The sequence below is a fragment of the Maniola hyperantus genome, chromosome Z (assembly GCF_902806685.2).
Source record: "Maniola hyperantus chromosome Z, iAphHyp1.2, whole genome shotgun sequence".
Lineage (NCBI taxonomy): Eukaryota > Metazoa > Arthropoda > Insecta > Lepidoptera > Nymphalidae > Maniola > Maniola hyperantus.
In genome coordinates this window covers 8,760,218-8,779,687 of record NC_048564.1, presented here as the reverse complement: position 1 = coordinate 8,779,687, position 19,470 = coordinate 8,760,218, and the positions used below count along the sequence as shown (strand labels likewise).

Here is a 19,470-nt window from a genome sequence, read left to right as displayed (position 1 = left end):
TTATTTAAAATTTTGAATGCGATATGTAACCTCTTTTCAAAAGTTCTAAAACAAACAAGATCGCGTGAAACAAGATTAATAATGGACGTTTTAAGTATAATACAACAATTTTTAAGTTATTTAATAAAAATTAGTAGGTATGTACCTATTTAGTTTACCAAAAATGAAAATTTAATGCGTTAAACTAACTTCGCATGCGCCATTTTAACTTTATGTGTCAAATTTAATCTCAAATGTACGATTTTAGTCCTTATTTTAAAGGTGAACAGTACTTTTGACCGTGACTTGGCAGTTGACCCATAAAGTTAAAATGGTGCGTGAAAAGTCATTTTATATGGAGTATAATAACGTTTTGTTTTATTTAAATAATGAAGCAATTTGTGAGTAAGTGGGAGAAATATATTGTAAGCCTGCAACCAAGTATTTGCTTTGAGTGCAGTCGAAGAAGCCATGGTGCAATGCTGCGGCCGGCGCGGGCGGGACGTCATGCGTGGCGTGCGGCTCGACCGTGTTCGCCGCGGAGAGGGTCGTGGCTGACGGCCTGCATCTGCATCGTGCGTGCTTCAAGTGTGCCGTCTGCGATACCATACTTAGACCCGGGTTGGTGTTTACTACATATTGTATTTGTATAAAACGGGTAAATACCACGATTAATTAGGCGATTTTTAACTGCCGATATTTCGACTCAGTTGCATGTTTACTTCAAACAACACAACACGACACAACGAAATATAATTATATGCTTACTAGCTTATGCTCGCGTCTTCGTCCGCGTGGACTACACAATTTTTTTTAATACATTTAAAAGATAATAGTCATACTGCGTTTCTTATTATATTATGTTATATAATATATCACTAGGTGAACATAAGATATATTATTATAATGTTACGTACTGGATTACGCGTCTCGAACATTCACTGTGTTCGACTTAAAAGTACACATCGCACAGATTCTTGTTTATTTGGTGATCAGTAGTGAACCAGCGATGGTTTGATGATGATGATGAACAAAATTGGCATCCAGGAGCTACACGACGGAACTTTTCGGCACAAGATTGATTTGCCTGCGTCACGCCGGCGTGACAGCAACGGACGCCTCGCCGCGTGCGGGCCCGAGTGCGGCGCCGCGTCCTGTCATGCCGGAGCGGATCAGCCTCGAGCTATCGGACGGTGGGGCGCGCGAGATCGACGAGGACGAGTGGACCGACCGGAACTTCCTCGCTTCGGAGACGTCCGGCGCGGGCGGACTCAGGTATTGGCTATTTATCGTAAAAGTAAAAACAACTAAGTTAATAGTAATATACTACTAATTTTCTTGTTTGTTTTACAAGGTATTGGCTGTTAGTTGTAAAAGAGACATGCAAGTTATCAGTACATTACTGTTCAGGCTGGAAATAAAGCAATTTACGGCCGAGTAATATTGGAAGGATAATTAAATAAAACTTGAACTAAAAGTCCTTGCGGGTGTATGTGTACACGAGTGTAATACGCAACGAAATTCATTTAAGTCATGCTATATGAAAACAAATTTCATAGAATTTTTATTCCTGGCCTAGTAAGAACGCATCGGGATTACCATAAACTAAGGTGCAACGCATACCGGCGCAGCTTAAGCGTGGCGATCTCTGTGCCAAATTTCGTCAAAATTGATTCAGTAATTGAGGCGTAAAAATGGAACGGATAGGTTGATAGAGTTACTTTCGCATTTGTAATAGAATTTTGTCTTGGAGGTCACCGAGCCGCCGACATCCGTTACGAAGCGAAGGTCGAGTAGGTGAAGCTGCATGAAGGGACGACCAATTGATTCTTCTGGTATAAATATTTAAAAAATATATTGAAAAGCTAAGAACTTTCATAAAACGACCGTTAGCATACTAGACATTTCCATTAAAATTTTTACCTTAACTGTTTGCGTTAAGGAATTGAAAGCTACAACTTATACGTTTTTGAAACAGTGACGACGATGAATCGAGTTCGGACGAGTACACGGACGCGGCCGAGAGTGACACGGGCCCGCAGCGCTCCCCCGAGCCCGCCGCGGCCGGCTCGCACTCCCCGCGTGCGCACCACCTTTACTTTTCGGACGATTCCTTCGGATACGACGACTATTCGGATGACGGTGAGTATATAGTTTACGCGACAGGCTGAGATAGCAATCGGGGTATGAGGCGGGGTTACGTCCTGCACACCAGCACGTCATCCGCGCTCACCCGAACCGGGTTAGCGCGGGGACTGTGCGGGTGTGCTAGCGCCCTCCGCTGTACTGTGAACGCATCTGTTGTTATGGACCTAAACGTTTGCGGGATGCAAGATCTGACCGCTTCCCTATTCGATGTGGGTTGCAGGCGCGGAGTCGTCGGGAAACGAGTCGTGCTCGCGGATGCGCGCCGCCAGGGAGGCGCGGCGGCGCGAGGTGCCGGCGGAGGCGCGCCCGCCCACCGACAGCAGCGAGGTACCCCGCTGCGTCATCGCCTAGCCGCCGCGAGCGCGACCGCGCGCCGCCGCCGGGCGCGCGGCGAGGTGCGCCAGAATACCTATCGCACCACGCCGCCTGCACTCTGCAACTCATGCCTTACCATTCTAAACAAACGCTATCATATTAGCTCGCCTACGCACCACAAACTTACGCTTGTAAGTTTCACTCACGGAAGTAGCTTACCGGCTCACGACAGAGCACAGGTTTCCTCTCAGAATGAAAAGGGGTGTGGCTATAGTCTACCACGCTGGCCAAGTGTGGATTGGGAGACTTCGCACACCTCTAAAAACATTGTAGAGAACTCTCATGTGTGCGGGTTTTCCTCATGATGTTTTCCTTTACCGTTAAAAAGAGTGATATTAATTGCTTGATTAACTTACGACAAATTTACTAATGTAAACATTCTTTATTATAAGTACATTTACCTTAGTAAATTTGCTGTCAATTAATTACGTAAGCTACTTACGTGAGTAAAATTTACTGGTGTTACTAAATACTAGCTATTTTCCCTTCTTTCAATGAGCTTTACAAATACGAGTACGCTGGACTTGCGGTTACCGACTAACATGATTTTCACCATTTTGCCGCTAATAGCAACGGTGAGTGTCATGTGAACATACTCGGAACTAAACCGATAAGTCAACATAGTCTCAACTCATGACCATTTTCCTATTTCTTTCCGAGAAATTTCTCTCTGTGTGGGGGCGCTTCGAATCAGGTCTCATCCAGTCCATCATCAGCACTGTCATTTGTATAGCACAACTTTTCCAGCCTACTTGTATATGTCCATTTCAGTGCCTTCTCTGCGTTTACTAATACAAAATGCAAATTTATCGATTCGGTATTATGATCCGGGGGTATCTCTGATTATTTTTGCTATGGTATCGAATGGGATGCCAATGAAAGTACTGAGTTCCAATATAAATATAATCGATATTAAGCGAAAAAAAATCAACTTTATTATATTATTTTAGTTTTATTAAGTGTTTTAGTTTTGAACTTTACAATAAATACTGTATGACCCGCGCAAAAAGTTTGGCACAGTGTTAGTACTTTGGTTCATAGGCTTTAACCTGATGAACGCTAATAACGAACAAACTGCTCCGATTTAAAATGTACCGTTTTTTGTAAATATAGCGTCTCGAACTACTTGCTTGGCTGCTTACTCTACTTGTACTCAGTGGCGTGCAGGTCATAGAGGCATAAATGCAATGCTTACCCCAGTTGTAATAGCTCAATGCATATTTTTCATTATGACCTGCCAGTAAACAGGTTTCTACCTAACTAATGCCTACCCAGGCTTCAAACACTGTGCACGCCACTGCTTGTACTTCTTTGCTTTTCTATTACTCGCTCTAATTTTGAAATGTTTTCTAGTAAATCTTAATGGAATTTTTCATATTATGATCTAAGATCCCTCAACGCACCGACCTTTACCCATTTGTTAACCTTATGAAAAGTATTTTATATGAACATAAACGAATAACCAACATACAACCAAATCAGGTACAGTTTAACCTCAGTAATAAAATAGTAATTTTACACATTGGTTGGTTGGTAACGAATTCAAATAAGAAGATTAATCAATTTTACTGGGCTGAGGATTTCCGTCACTTTGGCCTCTCAAATATTTATTTATTTTATAGAAGAATGATATAAGATTTATAGAAGTTATTTTTGGATTATTATTATTGGCTTCATACATCAAACAGCGATCATTCGACGCATGCGTAAGCTTGAACACAATAACTTTTAAAAGGCGGCGCGGCAGCGAAAGGTAAGAGTGTAGTTGCCCACACTAACTTCCGTCAAAGGGACTGTCTGTGCATTACGTCATACAATATGTTCTCTATATATTATTATCTTTTCTTTCTAAAATGATCAATTAATGATTTGTGTAATCTTTTGATTAAAATAAAAAAAGATAGTATGACGTAATATGTAGTTGTTCAATGCGCTTCAATGTTGATTTTGCTTTTATGACAAACAATTTAAATACATATATATTAATTGTTTGTGTGTTGAATGTTGGTAATATATATTACCAACAGTAAGAAGTCCTAACCGGTTGTGAAAAATATACAAATGTACACATAAAAATAACTAAAATGTTGCCTGAAATATACGAAATGATATTACAGAAATTGATTACTTTTTATGAATAAAAATCATTTATTAGATAGAAAGGAAACCGGAATGTGCAGAATACTTCAAAAAATAATTAAAATTCAGTGCTGAATGGTATCCCAGCCAACACACAAGCAAGAAATAAACATTCATGTCAAGTATAATAAAAATAACAAATGAATATTCATCTTAAATTTAACAATTTTGGTAATTAGTCATCTGTAACTTTTGCTTTTTGATATTATTTGTTTGTATTTTTTCTAAAACTGTATTGTTGTGTGTGTACTAACTACTATATATATTATTATATACTTAGTGCTATAATATATTCATACTAAAATACAAAATAATATAATATCGTATGTATAAAACTTTTAAAGTAGGCAATATAATTTTTAGCTCATAAAAGCACAGGAAGTTAGTGTGGAAAATTTCTGAATGGCATCTGTATCAGTTGGGCCTTAGATGGTTTGCGCACCAACTATTCATTTATTTCAATACCTATCGTAAAACCTTTTTAAAAAGCCACTTTTGATCGTTATCAAACTGATACCAACTTTTTCGGAGATAACTTATAAGTTATCTCCGAAAAAGTTGTTTTTGTTTTTGTTGGACTGTTATAACAGTCCAACAAAATTTAGCAAAAACAGGGAATACTTTAACACAAGTGTCTTACAAACAGGTCAAACAGGTCAAATTACAGGTCATATAGGCTCACTTCAGAAAGACATTTAAATGAATAGCGACTCTTGTTACGACCCAATAAAGTGCAATTCATCTAGTATAGCACTGTGATCTCAAGTTTAAGAAACGCTTCTCTTTTTATGCATAAACTCTTATTTCTTATATGTATTTCTCTCTCTTATGGGATCGAAGAGGATGGACTAAGCTATGTGGATGTCAATCAGTACAAAGTCAGGACTAACTGCCGTACTCAGTCGCTTAATCGTTACTTAAGTTTAGGTAAAACGAGACAGAGCTATATCTCTCACATAAATCTGTCTCGTTTTAACTCAATCTTAAGTAACGATTAGTGACTCTGAGTGCGGCTGTATAATGTCAAAAGTGGCTTCTTAAAGGTTAGTGTCCACCTTATAATAATAATACATCGACAAATTATTACTGTAATAATAGTAGATCGATATTTAATTTTTTAACATAGCTACCTATTTTGAAATACTTATGTTGACAATATTTCAAAAATTACAAAATATTTTATGATGATACGGAAGCTCAGATCAGCACGTTGAAAATGGCTTTCGAAATTCGTAAGTAGATGACGATTAATATTGGCAATGATATGTTGTTATTACTTAGCATGATTGAAACAGGTGGAGTCCGAAGACGAAAGTGAAAGCAGCGAAGAAGAAATTTCGTCGGCTACGGAAGTGTCAACGGACAGCGAGTTTGCTCGCGAGGAGTGCGCGCCGGCCCCCTCGCCGCCCGCCATCCTCGTGACGGAAGCTCCACCCCCCGCGCCCCCGCCCCATCACGACTACCCTCTGATCAGGACGCGTTCAGCCGGCGGCCTAGCCACTAAACGAGCTTTGGAGTTGAAGAGAAGATATCTGCTGGGAGAGCCATCCCCGCCGGTCGTGAGGAAGTCCGACTCGACTTCGCAGCTCGATACCAAGCTAGAAGCTTTCCGTTCTAATATAACAGAGATCCAGAAGCTATTACTTCCCGCACCTCCACAGACCCAAAAGCCTGTCGTGACTTTTCAGTTAACAACGGTGGAGAAAAAGCCAATGCCCGATATCATACAGAACTTATGCAGCGACGCTCCCGTAGATCTACTCACCAAAGGAGATTCGGTGCTTTGTAGTACTGCCTGGAGAGAACCTGCAAAAGAAGAAAATAGAGAGCTAGACATAGAATCAGATTCCCTCTCTGATGAGGATTCGTCACATACGCAAACATTGCCGAACCAGTCTGTACCCCGAGTCGAAGTCCACGACGAAGGCGGGGAGCTTATACAGTTAGACAGCTTAATGATCATTAGCAGTAATGCCGAAGACAATGAGAGAGGATCAGGGACGGCCACTGCGACTGGTCCTATGGTACTAGCTGCTGAATCAGAATCCTCGGATTCTTGTAGAGATGCGACTACATTAGCTCTAACCGAAACAGAATTATCTGATTGGGCAGCCGAGAGTGTCGTTTTAGACGATTGCTCCATTGATGACAAAGAGGAAAGAAAGAGAAGTAAACATCCGAGAAGTCTCGGTGGCCCGAAGTTAGTACACGAAACAAAAAATATATCAGCAATTGCATCACACGTCTGCGGAAAAACAAGCCCAGCAGAGCCAATTGTGTTTTCGAACGCACTCGATCATTTCGAATTCGCTGACGAAGGAGACCAAGATCCTTCCATCGAAACTGCCGTTGCACCTCGCAATGAGGGTTACATGGAATTTGTGGATGATGAGTATGGTCACTATTCTCCTAATAAAGATAGATCAATGAATTTTATAGAAAGAAGTTTTTCGGAGACTTCAGTAAAGCCTTACGAAACAGAAAATGTAGGGCATGATTTGTCTGAGGAAATAAAGTATATAGACGATCAAGATTCCAAAACTGAAAGTTCATCGAAAGTTGAAAGTTTAAAGTCTTCGCTGACCCAAACTGTAATCAGTGAAGCTTCGGAAATTGTTGTTGCACCTAGTGAAAATAATGACTCTTCAGATATTGAAATTCCCAAACAAAGTAGTCTAATTAATAATGACAACTTAAATAATTTTGAATATAAATCAGAATCTACTGACGTGTCTGACAAATCACAGTCTATAAAAAACAGTGGTAGTGAAAATAGAAAGAGGGAATCAAAAAGCATTGAATCTAAAAGTGAAGTTTCCCTAGATGAGATATCACCGCCTCTAGCATCCGAAAAATCAAAGTCACAAAGCAGTATTACGCATAACATTAGCAAGCCTTTTGCGAATCCATGCAGTATTAGAATGTATGCACCGGCAATTTGTAGATCTGCTAGTGAAACCTTTAATATAAACATCCGAATTGTGAACCCTCCAAACCTGAACATCAGTTTGAGTCCATCCTATCATTCGGTTTCGACGATCACAACGAGTCCAACGCCCGAGCGTGAGACAATAGAAAAAGTGCAGGAGCTAAAGAAAGAGAGAGAGGAACAAACCGAAGTGGTGAGGAGACTTGTGCTGGAGAGGCTGGGGAACGGCCAGCGGGCAAGTAGGAAGTCGGCGCGGCGGCACCGCGCGGCGCCAGGCAGCGCACCGCCGCCGGTGCCGCCGCCGCCTGCACCCGAGCCGCCGCCGCCGCCGCGCCCCGCGCTGCCGCTTGCACCGCCGCTCGCGCCGCTGCCCGTCTCGCCCTCGCTTTCCGACTCCGACCTCACGCAAGAGACGAGGCGGAAAGGTATTATGAGGAGCATTTCCAATTACTTTAACAAGCGGCTCGGACCTCGCCAAAAGGTAATTATTATTTTGTACTCGGTCGAATTGGACAAATATGGAATACTTTCTCTCTTTGTCCAAATTCAAAACGTCGTGCACAATTATTAATATCCGTCATTCATTTTGGCACGCATTGCATCTACACAAATCAATGTTTGTAATGCTAATAAAGTCATCGATTCTTTACGATCATATTGGCACGAACATGAAATGTGAATACTGTACATAGAAGTAGCTGTATAGTCTAGTTGGGCAGGTGTCCATGTTTTGGCTAAACAAAATTAACGGCACAGAAGTTTTTTGATACGATATCTAAAACAAAAAGTCAGTAAAGGACACCTATAGTAGACTAACACTAGTTAAATTTTCAGTGTGTCTCGGAGCCGGACCTGACGACGCACGTAAGCAAAGCATATCAAATACAGTATCGTGAACTCGTGAGTCGCATGCTGTGTCCATCTCTCTCGCACCCATCATCCGCTAACTGTACGTTGTCTTGTCTCGCTCAGTCACACTGTTACGTGTTGCTTGTGTTATCTTATCGATTTCTCTTCGACATTGGATCATAGACTAGCTATTAAAAAAAAATAGAAATGGGCATGCAGACCAGCAAAAATAGCAGTTACGTCAATCTGTCAGTGCTTGTATGTAAATTGTTTTGTTATTTAAATAGTTTTCTAAATTATAATATCTGGAACAAATTCTGAGCATTTACTATATCTTATTCTATACAGGGCTAATTTCGACCACCTGCAATAATTTGAAATTAAAATATATTTTATAGTAAATACGGGATGTCCACTCATTTTGATTTATATTTTTAGTGGCAAAATTACATGAAAATCAAATGTTTTTTAATTTACATATTGGATCAATTCTGAACCAACCCCCACAGATTATTGCAGGTGGACAAAAAGTAAGCCTGTATATCTTAGTCACAACATTTTAATTTTCTTTTTAGTCTACTCTTACTATTGCATTGTGAATATTACAATGGGGTCATCATCAATATGAATTTTTAAAAAAGTTTTTCGAGAGCTAACATAACTGATGAGGAAAACAAAATTTCAACAGGAGTAGTACTTCAGTAACAGTTTAAAGCACACCGTGAAGCTTTATAATGTCGACTCTACAATAATAGACGTTAGAGCTAGTAAAATCTAACACGTTTTTTTCGTAGCTAGTTTGCATAATAATATTAAGCTACTGTATACAATTTGAACGTTTTAGTAGTACTTTTGAATTATTTCCCTCGTGCGATCGTATAGCAAGAGCTAGCACGTATAACACATTCACACATTGCGCTATTAAGTCATGTCACACATTGTCTATGAATAAGTGCAAGTGTCATGAAAAGTCTGTCTCTCTCGCACGTGGCCAAGCTTGTCAATGCCCTTGTTTTACAATCTACTATTTTATAAAGGGCTAACTTATGCTCGCAACTTCGTCCGCATGGAGTACACAAATTTCAAAGCCCTATTTCACCCCCTTAGGGGTTGAATTTTCAAAAGTCCTTTCTTAGCGGATGCCTACGACAATAGAAAGAAAGAAAGAAAGAAAAGAAAAGACGTTTATTTACATAACTGTGCTACACATCACATCTTAAAACTAAGAGCTAGTTCCGGCGCTTCTTCCACCTGAGAACAAGCAAAAGGATAATAGCTATCTGCATGCTAAATTTCAGCCCGATCCGTCCAGTAGTTTGAGTTGTGCGTTGATAGATCAGTCAGTCAGGCCCCTTTTCCTTTTATATATTTAGATTAAAATAGGAACAGTATTATTTATAGGGTAGAAATATACATATCTGACAATCAAAAAGTGTAATTTATTACGTATTTTGATTTTTTTTTTCAAAATCACGGCACGCTGCGTGCCGAAAACAGTTTAGGGTTGGCCGCAAAGTCGTTAAAATAGTACAAATCGACTTTTGTTAAACATATTTAACAATAAAATAGCGTCTGTGTAACTACTGTGAACGTGCCAGCTCTTGTTAACTGACCTGTATCTATGTGCACTTTAATTAGTAACACGTCATCAAAAACCTTCTTCTTGATCCAATGTAATGTATTGGTTTTTGTTTTGTTACCTTTGCTTTCTATCGTTAAAAGGCTGTTTTGATCTGAGTCAGCGCAAAAAAGTGGAGTAGAGGTGAACCTTTTTTGACAACAATTTAAACTCAGCTATATGTACTTTCACATACCTTTGAAATTGATATACTGAAAACGAAATACACACACTACGTTTAGGCGTGCCTGGGCTTGGCGAGCATTGACTGTGCCAAAGTAAATTAAAGCTTATAATGCGTAAAATTTAACTCCTCACGCGCAATTTTAACTTTTTATGTCAAATAATAATAATAATAATACATATTTTTTATTCAAGTAAACTTTCACAAGTACCTACTTTCGAATCGTTGGATGCATCTACCACTGGTTCGGAATGCCAAAATTAGGTGAACCCAACTTTTGACAAGATTGTTGACCCATAGAGTTAAAATGGCGCGTGAGTCAATTTGTACTATAGATTTGTATGGACTATACTTTGATTTGTGATCGAGAAAGACGCCGCTTCTCGGCTCTCTAGTAGTGTGTTTCGCGTACTCGTTAATTATGATTATCTGTCATCGTATTAGTTGCCATAGTTGCCAATACATATGGTTGTGAAATATGCGATGCATGCGTGTATGGCTTTATTTTGTACAAATTTTAAAACTACTGTATTGCTTGTTTTCTTACAATATTCCGTTCTGATTTTTTTTATATATTTAACGCACTATAAACTTCTATTAATAGTTAATTTCAGGGATAAAAAATTGGTAACAAGTATTCACAAATCACAGCAAAATGTGTATAAAATTATTAATGTGATTCACTTAATCTTTTAATGTATTTTATCTACATTTTTAATATAAACTAGCTGCCCCGGCCAACTTTGTACCGCCTAACAGTTGATTCTTTTACAAGAAATTTTTAAATTTTTCTCTCCGTAAGAACCATCCTCGTACTTCAAGGAATATTATAAAAAAAGAATTAGCGAAATCGGTTCAGCTGTTCTCGAGATTTGCGATCAGCAACACATTCAGCGATTCATTTTTAAATATAGAGAAGATGTGAGTGTGTTTGTTTCTTTATCTTCTTTACGCCACAACTACTCAACTGATTTGAGTTTTAATGAAAAATACCGAATTATAAATAAAACTCATACTCTCGCGGACGAAGTCGAAAGTTCATACTTTCGACTTCGTCCGCTAGTTTCAAATATGTATAATGAAATCTTATTTTCAAATTGACACTGTAATAAAGACAAATGGGACTTGGTATAAGCGTATACCTAATATTGTTTAACAATAATATTTTTTTTCATTTATAGACTAGCGCTTGGCTGCATTCAGACCTGGTGGTAAGTGATGATACAGCCTTAGATGGAGTGCGCTTGCCTAGAAGATGCCTATTCACTCTTGACTGATGCTGAAAGGGTGGTCCAAATCTTAGCGGTTCGAATAAAAAATGAGGCGACAAATCGCTTCGTACGTATCTGTGGGATTTCGACTAAGTAAGGGTGCAAACATTGGCGATGCCTTTCTGTACGATAGTAGAAAGGTGAAGGAGTAACCAGGTCGAAAAGTTTTTCGGTACACTCTCCGAAATATATCTTGTAAAATACCGACAGACAGACAACTTTGCGCCGATGTTCCAAACTTTGAAGTTTAGAATTGACCAGCGCTTCGTCCTCAATGAGTCTCTTCTAGCGCGACGGTCCACCGAATCCAATGCATCAAGCTGATACTATACAAAGCCATCCCATAAATGACTGGAGTACTCCATGCACGATCGAACTTGTGCTTGGTATAGGGTAAGAAGCTGTTCTGGCGTGAAGTACCGTTTGACTTTGTTGAGATGCACTGTCCAAAGTTGAGATCGGACGATTGGTTGATTCCTAGAAGACATATCGGCTATCGGAACGGATATATTTCGGAAAGTTGGAGTGAGCGGGACATCTGCCACCTTCATCTCTCGAACATCTCCAAGTTCTACAGAATAAGTTTATGCGTATGGCCACTGGCTCCCCGTGGTACGTGCGCAACGTGGACCTCCACCGACCCCCCCCGCCCGATAAAAGGCGCCCTAAGCACGTCCTTAACAATCCTGAAGACCAAATCATGACCGACAATGCTCCCTATCTCGTAGGGCTACACAAGTCAACCAATCCCCGATTTCTAACGTCACCCGGACGTGGACTCACGCCATGGTTTGGGGGGCGTGCGGACTAACCAGTAGTCCAACAACTCTACCCATTCCAACGCCTTACAGGAGGCGCCCTTAGGAGGACGTTGCCCCCCGACCTCTCGAATTATTTCTTCGAGTCCTAGGACTCACCCCCAGGCGGAGCTTCGCGCTCGCCGCCACCCCCCCTCTACCAAGGCCTCTGAGCTCAAGGTTTACAGCTTCACTAGTACGGGGGCCCGACATGTATCTCTATGTAACGGTGCTGTCGTCTGCGTACCCAAAGGTACCGGGTTTTAGCAGTTTTTTTCTTGTCTATCTCATGCTATGCAGTGTTGTGGGATGGCTTTTCCAAAAGTATTGCGGGTGTCTCCAAACCATTTTCCGATTCAGGGATCTGTTTGCGAAATATTAAGCTTTAAAGTGCTAATTTTTCTTTGTAAGAAAACGAGTAATAGTGGACCTTGTGAAATGTACATTTTCATTATAAATTACTTCGACGAAGTTGTTAGTTGTGTAAAATAGCTAGTATATTGTAACGGGCAATTACGGAACCCTACACTGCGCGTGGCCTGACACACTCTTGACCGGTTTAACATCAATTTCGCCATAAGGAATCACCATTACGCCGCCATTGTACTAGAATGCCTTAAACGAATTTGTTTATAGAACGAGTCGCGCAAGTCTACGGGGGCATTGCAAGAGGCTCCGCCCGTGCCCCCGCCGCCTGCGTGCTACACGCCGCCGTCGGCGAACTCTCAACCGTCGCTGTCCCACGCGACTTTGACCCCGCTGAGACGTCCAGGTACTTGTAAAATGGGTTGCTATATTTAGACCATTATAAATAGGTTAAAATCTCTAAATACTCCCTAATTTTACTGTCATGATAAAAAAATTAAAAATGCGATACTTACAGCATTCATCATCATCCGAACCCTGCGGCCGCCCGGCCCTGTTACGGAGCACGTATCTCTTCCCGAATAGCCGAAGTCTTAACCACTATGCTTTCACCGTTTATTGTACACTAGCTTATGCCCGCGACTTCGTCCGCGTGGAATTAGGTTTTTAAAAATCCCGTGGGAACTTTGATTTTCCGGGATAAAAAGTAGCCTATGTCACTCTCCAGGTCTTTATCTATAGCCATGCATAAATCACGTCAATCCGTTGCAACGTTGCGACGTGATTGAAGAACAAACAAACGAACACACTTTCGCATTTATAATAAGGGTACTGAAACATACATATTGGGGTTGATCAAATATAGACTAAGTAGTGTAACTTGTGAGCTTGTTGACTTGTAACGTTTGATGAAATTTACAAGTACTTACTTTTAATAAATTTCTTGCAAAATGTAACAAAGTGCGCACGCGGCCCGACAGCCGCTTATTTGCGTAGCCATCATTCCTCCATCATCCTCTCCTCTCCTCTTCTCCCCTCTCCTGTCCTCTCCTCTCCCCTGCTCTCCTCTTGCCTCCCCATTGCTCACTCACTCACTCTCCCCGCTCCTCTTTACACTATACTTATTTTGTGAATGTTATTGGTAAAATTAAGTAACATAGTTCACATCATGTATCTATATTTGCCACTGCATTGAGAAAGCATTTTTCCCAGTGGATGGAGGTGGTTTTTGATTCCGGCATCGTAATCTGAAGAAGTGTTTGAGAAGCTTATTGCACAAAAAGGTATCGGCTCCACGCATCTGATGCGTGGAGCCGATCGTTGTTCTAGTTCTTCTTTAAGGTGCTTAAAATGATTAAAAGGGCGATACATATTATACGCGGCGACAATCTCACGCTTTAGCTCTTCTATATCTGTTCTGTATTCTGTGCTTATAATATTTATTAGCACTTGCAACATTGATGCGCTTTTTAAATCACTAAACTAACAGTGTAATAATAATAATTAATTTACTGTGTAGGAGTTAGTATGACAAGTGTATCATCTCGTACTGCTAGTAAAATAGTAATGCCAACCGAAGCTTTGCCACCGAAACTTATCATTAATGATATCAGTTGGTTATCATTAACTTATCATTAATGTCAACGAACTACTAACCTAGTACGTTATTAATTGTAGGCCTATTGTTTACCTGAGACAGTTCCTGAGGTAGTTAGTGGTGCGTTAGGGGTGACTGCGGCTTAATGGTGATATCGGATGGTTCATTTTTAATAATCAAACGTCTAAACACAAAATGAATCAAAAATGACAAATAAAAGGAAGCAATAACAAACAAAATGAGACAATCGCTCAAATAACATTCACACGAATAGACCGTCTGATATCACCTTAACCACAGTTCACGACAATTAGGGAACTTGTAACAAAACGTCCAGGTCGAGGTTCGAGGTCACTGGCAGGCGTCAAATGTTATCCACATTTGACGCTAGGTAGCCTAATAAACGCATATTTTTCTTTGATTTGTCGTCACTCATAGTAGTGAGAATTCCCTCACTCTAGTTCAATCTGCCCTAATGATTTTGTAATGTTATCACCTTTCCCCTACCGCACAACTACCGCAGGAATCGTCTCAGTGAAATGGCCAAAAATATTATACGTTTATTTATTTGACTCCCAACGTACTGTTAGAATTTCGGTGATTTCATACGCATCGATGACGTCATAATATAATTCATAACTCATTAACACCATAATACTAAGGAGCCGTTCGCGAGGGGAGGGTGGGCGAATGCGCGGGCGACGAAGACGAGCGCGACGCTATGCAGTTGTGGTTTGAGGCGCGGTGGGCCGGCCTGGTAGCGCAGAGGAATGCGCGCGACGAGGGCGGTGACGACCCCCGGGCCCGGCGCCTCGCCCGCCTTCAGAGGCGACTCTCTCGTCCCTTGTCTGGTAATTAGCCCAGTCTAGCATATCGAACTTACAGTTGGCGTCACAAAAGGACCTGTTTTTCTTTTTGGTGGTGCGGAGTAAGGAGCGACGAGGGGGTACCCATTTTTTATCCGTATGACATCTTATTATAATAACTAATATGTACTGGTCTATACTGCAATGTTTATTTCGTCAGATATTTTTTCTCACCCGGTATGAAAGAACGTTATAGTTCGTGTCAAACAAATAGTCGTACCTGAGCTTAGATCGAGTGGGAGTTCGAGCCGGTACAGTCGAGTCGAGTACGTGTATTGTGCACGGATGTAGCACTCACACTACTGCAAATCCTTCATGGTATCATATACCACGCATATATATATATATATATATATATATATATATATATTATACGTATACCACGATGTGTTACATTGGTTAAACTGTGACTATATATCTGCAGCGGAGCAACAAGCGGCGGCTGTGGCTGAAGTCGTACAGGTGTCTGCACAACGCGATGCTCATGAAGCCCTGGTGGCAGCCGATAGGTATGCATTTCATGCTATCACAAAATAGATAAGTACAGAAGGACGGCTCCACCATCATCGTCATAGTCTCAACTACTATGTAGGTGCATGTAGGGAATAGTGAAATAATTTTCTGACTTGGTAAATAACTAATTAATTTTTGTAACAATATTTTTTTAGACTCCTGGTCCTACGCTATATATATACTGTATTTTTTGTATTTATTGTACCATACTTACATGACTTTCGTAAGCGCCTTAACAAGCCTACACCGAAGTATAAATAATTAATAAATATCCGTACTAATGTTATAAATACAAAGTATGTGTGTGTGTGTCTGTCTTTGTGTGTCTATATTACATTCTCACGGCCCACCCGCTTAACAGTTCTTGGCGGTAGGCTATTTTATCCCGGAAAATGAAAACGTTCCTACAGGATTTAAGGAAGTTAGAAAGTCTACAGTTGTCAAATAACTTCTGGCGTAAAAATATGGTCTACGTTAGTGGCTGGGCAAGATGCCGAAGAACATTCCGTATGCATATTTCTGTTCGCGAAATTTCTCTTAATATTTTCCTAGTATTATTCAAAAATTGAAAGAAACCTCCAGCAAAGTTTTTTTTAAAGAAATATGTACTTCTTTGACATTATATAATATATTTTAGTTTGAATTTTTTGGTGACAAAATAATGAAAATAAACTGGTTCTTCCACAGAAGGCGACACACCAAGGAACGGAGTGGGGCATTAAAATATAATTAATTACATTATATCAATTAATATGCAACATCTCGTGCAAGGTTACGCGAATTTTTCATATTATTGTCATTTTGTGCAAGAAAATTGTAGAGAAAGCACTTAGTATTTAAATAACGAAATCGGTTAATATTTTGCCAAGTGGATTGTATTTTGTAATCTTAGAAATAATAGGTAGCGACAGGTACACAATGATGAAACTGTATAGAGAATATTAAACCTGTAAGTAAATACTATATACGTTATATTGCTGTCGGTGCAAGTAAATAATTAATTAATGTTTTTGTTTTCAAATAATCCTATTTTGTACATGAATGGTGTCGGTACCTTGAATAAACTTTAGGGGGTTCTTGAGCGATAACGACAGTCACAAAAATTTTGTATCATGCCGCAATTAGGTAGTAACGGTGTGCTAGATATGCCAAATGAGTATAATAGAGTATGTTGTATAGTTGTTATAGTTATATATGATACAATCACGTGAAATAATGATAAGATTAGGAAGTCAAGTTAAAGCAATACAAAGTTACCCTTTTAAGTTACGAGTAAATGTTACACGTTGGTCTTATGCGTCCATTCTGTGAGTTTCTTTATTCCACCATAACTATTAAATGCCTGAATAGATTCAGATGTGTGTGCTAATCCTTACATTTTCCCGAGTGACACTGGCTATATTTTTTTTAAATTCAATATGACGGCTTTATGACGCCATTTTCAAATATGACATCGACGAACTGTAAGATAGTTCTTCGATACAAAGCAAATTTTAAGCCTAAATATTATGTTACCAGTGTGCTTAGTACCTATGCGATTTTACATTTCACCAACTTTGATAGAATTCTAACGTCGAAACGCCAAAGCGTTAAAGTAATTATTCCTTAATTGCTTTGTTTTAAAGCTCACGTTCGTCCAAACATCTAGATCCAGCGCTCCAAGCGGAAACGTTCCTAAATTAAAATTGGTTCCTAATTTAGGTTTATTTTACTCTGATGATACTGTGTTCCGACGCTTGAATTCTACCAACGTTGAAGAGATGTAAAATCTCATACTAAGCACACAGGATTGAATTTCAAGATGTGAGACAAAGTGGTGTATGAAACTGCACGTAACTAGTTATTAAAACACTCATGTGATACTATCAATAAGCTCGCCTGCGCCTGCCGTTTATTTAAACTCACACTCGTGTTTTAATAACCCATATTAATATGCACCTCTTTCATAAACTACCTACTGAAATAAGCCAAAAACGTGCCGTAATAAGAGTACTGTTTTATTTTGTAGATAAGCACTTTTGAACGCTTAATTACTCATATGTAATTTCTAGAATTAAAAAAAATTACTCATAATCATCAGGGATACGATACTGTAGTGTTTTGTTAAATAAATAGTCACCTTAAAAGTATGTACACAAGCGGCTAAAACGTATTATTTGTGCTCTTTGATAACTAAATAAGTATTTTTGACATTTGACCTAGTATTAAGTAGAAATTATTATGCACACGCCGCTTGCGATAATGCTTCCTATCCTAAATGTATTAGTTAGGATTAGAGGTAAGCTAATAAATGTAAATTGCTATATTTTTATATAAAGAAACAGGTTTTCGCGGAGCCTAATAACACATTAAGTTAGTTACCTATTGTATTTCAAAAAATTTGTATCGTTCTTGCATGCACTAGAAAAATTACTAAAAAATATATTTTACATTGTTATATTTTTATATACTTAAATATGTTCTAGCTTCCACAGAGCGTAAATGCATTGTGTTTAAAAACATTTCTGTCTTGCATGTTCTAGAAAAATTTCAAAAAAATATTTTACTTATGTTATGCGGTTACACATACATAGAGTCTGTCTAGTGAAAGCTAAGTGGGAAAACAATCTAGGTGGCGTATCCCCACGTGTAACTTTTTGAAAAACTCTACTACATCAATCCTTTTATCTGCTTCATGGCTAGGGTGTGGAATATTCTTCCACGATATGTGTTTCCTACCAATTAAAACCCGGGTATCTTTAAAACAAGAGTGAATAGGCATCTTCTAGGTAAACGCGTCCCATCTTAGGCCGCATCATCACTTTCCATCAGGTGTGATTGCGGCCAAGCGTTTGCCTATAATGAATTTAAAAAAAACAATTTTAAACTAGAATACATCACTATTCACTAATAATATTTCTTGAATAAAATCATGTTTACAGAATAATTTGATTGATACTCGGAGATCCCGGGTTCGATTCCAGGCAAGTAAATTTTGGAATTTTATGATTTCTAAATTTCCTCTGGTCTGATTTAATGGTAGGCTTCGGCCGTGACTAGTTACCACCCTACTGGCAAAGCCATACCACCAAGCGATTTAGCGTTCCGGTACCAAACCAAACCGGTACAAAGGGGTATACCTAGGTTTAAAAAACACTGCCATACCCCTTCCAGGTTTGCCCGCTTCCATCTTAGACTGTATCATCCCATCACCAGATGAGATTGCAGTTAAGGGCTAAGTGTCTGAATTTAAAATAGATAAGACTATATGATTTCTATTAGAATTATATTTAACGTTCAAACTGTTGTGGCTAGGTGTAATAAATATAAATCCTACGGAGTTTTATTGAGTAAAAACTAGATTAAATAAGTAAATCTGATAATAACACTGTGAGGTTTTAATAATAAGGGCAGTGTTGAAAATTTTTAAAAATTCACTATATCAGCTATGATTAGACATATTCTAACTCTAGCGTCAATTCTACCTTAATTCTTGTGTACTTGATGTTGACTACGATAATATATCTGTTAGGAATTAAATGTATTCTCTATAAATTAATATTGATTTATGAACCATCTATTTCTTTATTACCTTTACTTTTTATACCTTTCTAAATATAACTTGAAATTATTGTATACCTCTTTTGTTTACTAGAAGCCTTAACTTAAAATATATTTAAATGAAATTAAACAATTGACATATTTTATATTTGACTGTTTATTAATTTATAAATATTTGAGATTAAGATCAATGCAATCAATGTACCTCTCTTTTTATATGCTCTAGACAATGTCAAATAAAAATGTTACTAAATCAGGTGTGGTTTTATTAGACACCATAGACCCCTAGTCTCTTGTTT

The 19,470-nt window shown here is 39.0% G+C and overlaps 1 protein-coding gene across 5 annotated transcripts in view; it reads left to right on the top strand.

Annotated features, from left to right (window-relative positions):
* The window catches only part of Mical (Molecule interacting with CasL), a 44,137-nt gene extending 24,710 nt beyond the window's left edge, over window positions 1–19,427 (top strand). For 3 of the 5 annotated variants that reach the window (XM_069508839.1, XM_069508834.1, XM_069508835.1), the window contains exons 18-27: window positions 440–600; window positions 1,027–1,254; window positions 1,958–2,121; window positions 2,348–2,454; window positions 5,937–8,051; window positions 8,405–8,434; window positions 12,926–13,061; window positions 14,915–15,103; window positions 15,543–15,627; window positions 16,319–19,427. In XM_069508839.1, the coding sequence (XP_069364940.1) occupies window positions 440–600; window positions 1,027–1,254; window positions 1,958–2,121; window positions 2,348–2,454; window positions 5,937–8,051; window positions 8,405–8,434; window positions 12,926–13,061; window positions 14,915–15,103; window positions 15,543–15,627; window positions 16,319–16,364 (3,261 nt within the window). In that variant the 3' untranslated portion in view covers window positions 16,365–19,427. The remainder of the gene's footprint in view (window positions 1–439; window positions 601–1,026; window positions 1,255–1,957; window positions 2,122–2,347; window positions 2,455–5,936; window positions 8,052–8,404; window positions 8,435–12,925; window positions 13,062–14,914; window positions 15,104–15,542; window positions 15,628–16,318) is intronic. The other 2 variants (XM_069508836.1, XM_069508837.1) reach the window with 2 other exon arrangements.
* Window positions 19,428–19,470: the final 43 nt, after the last annotated feature.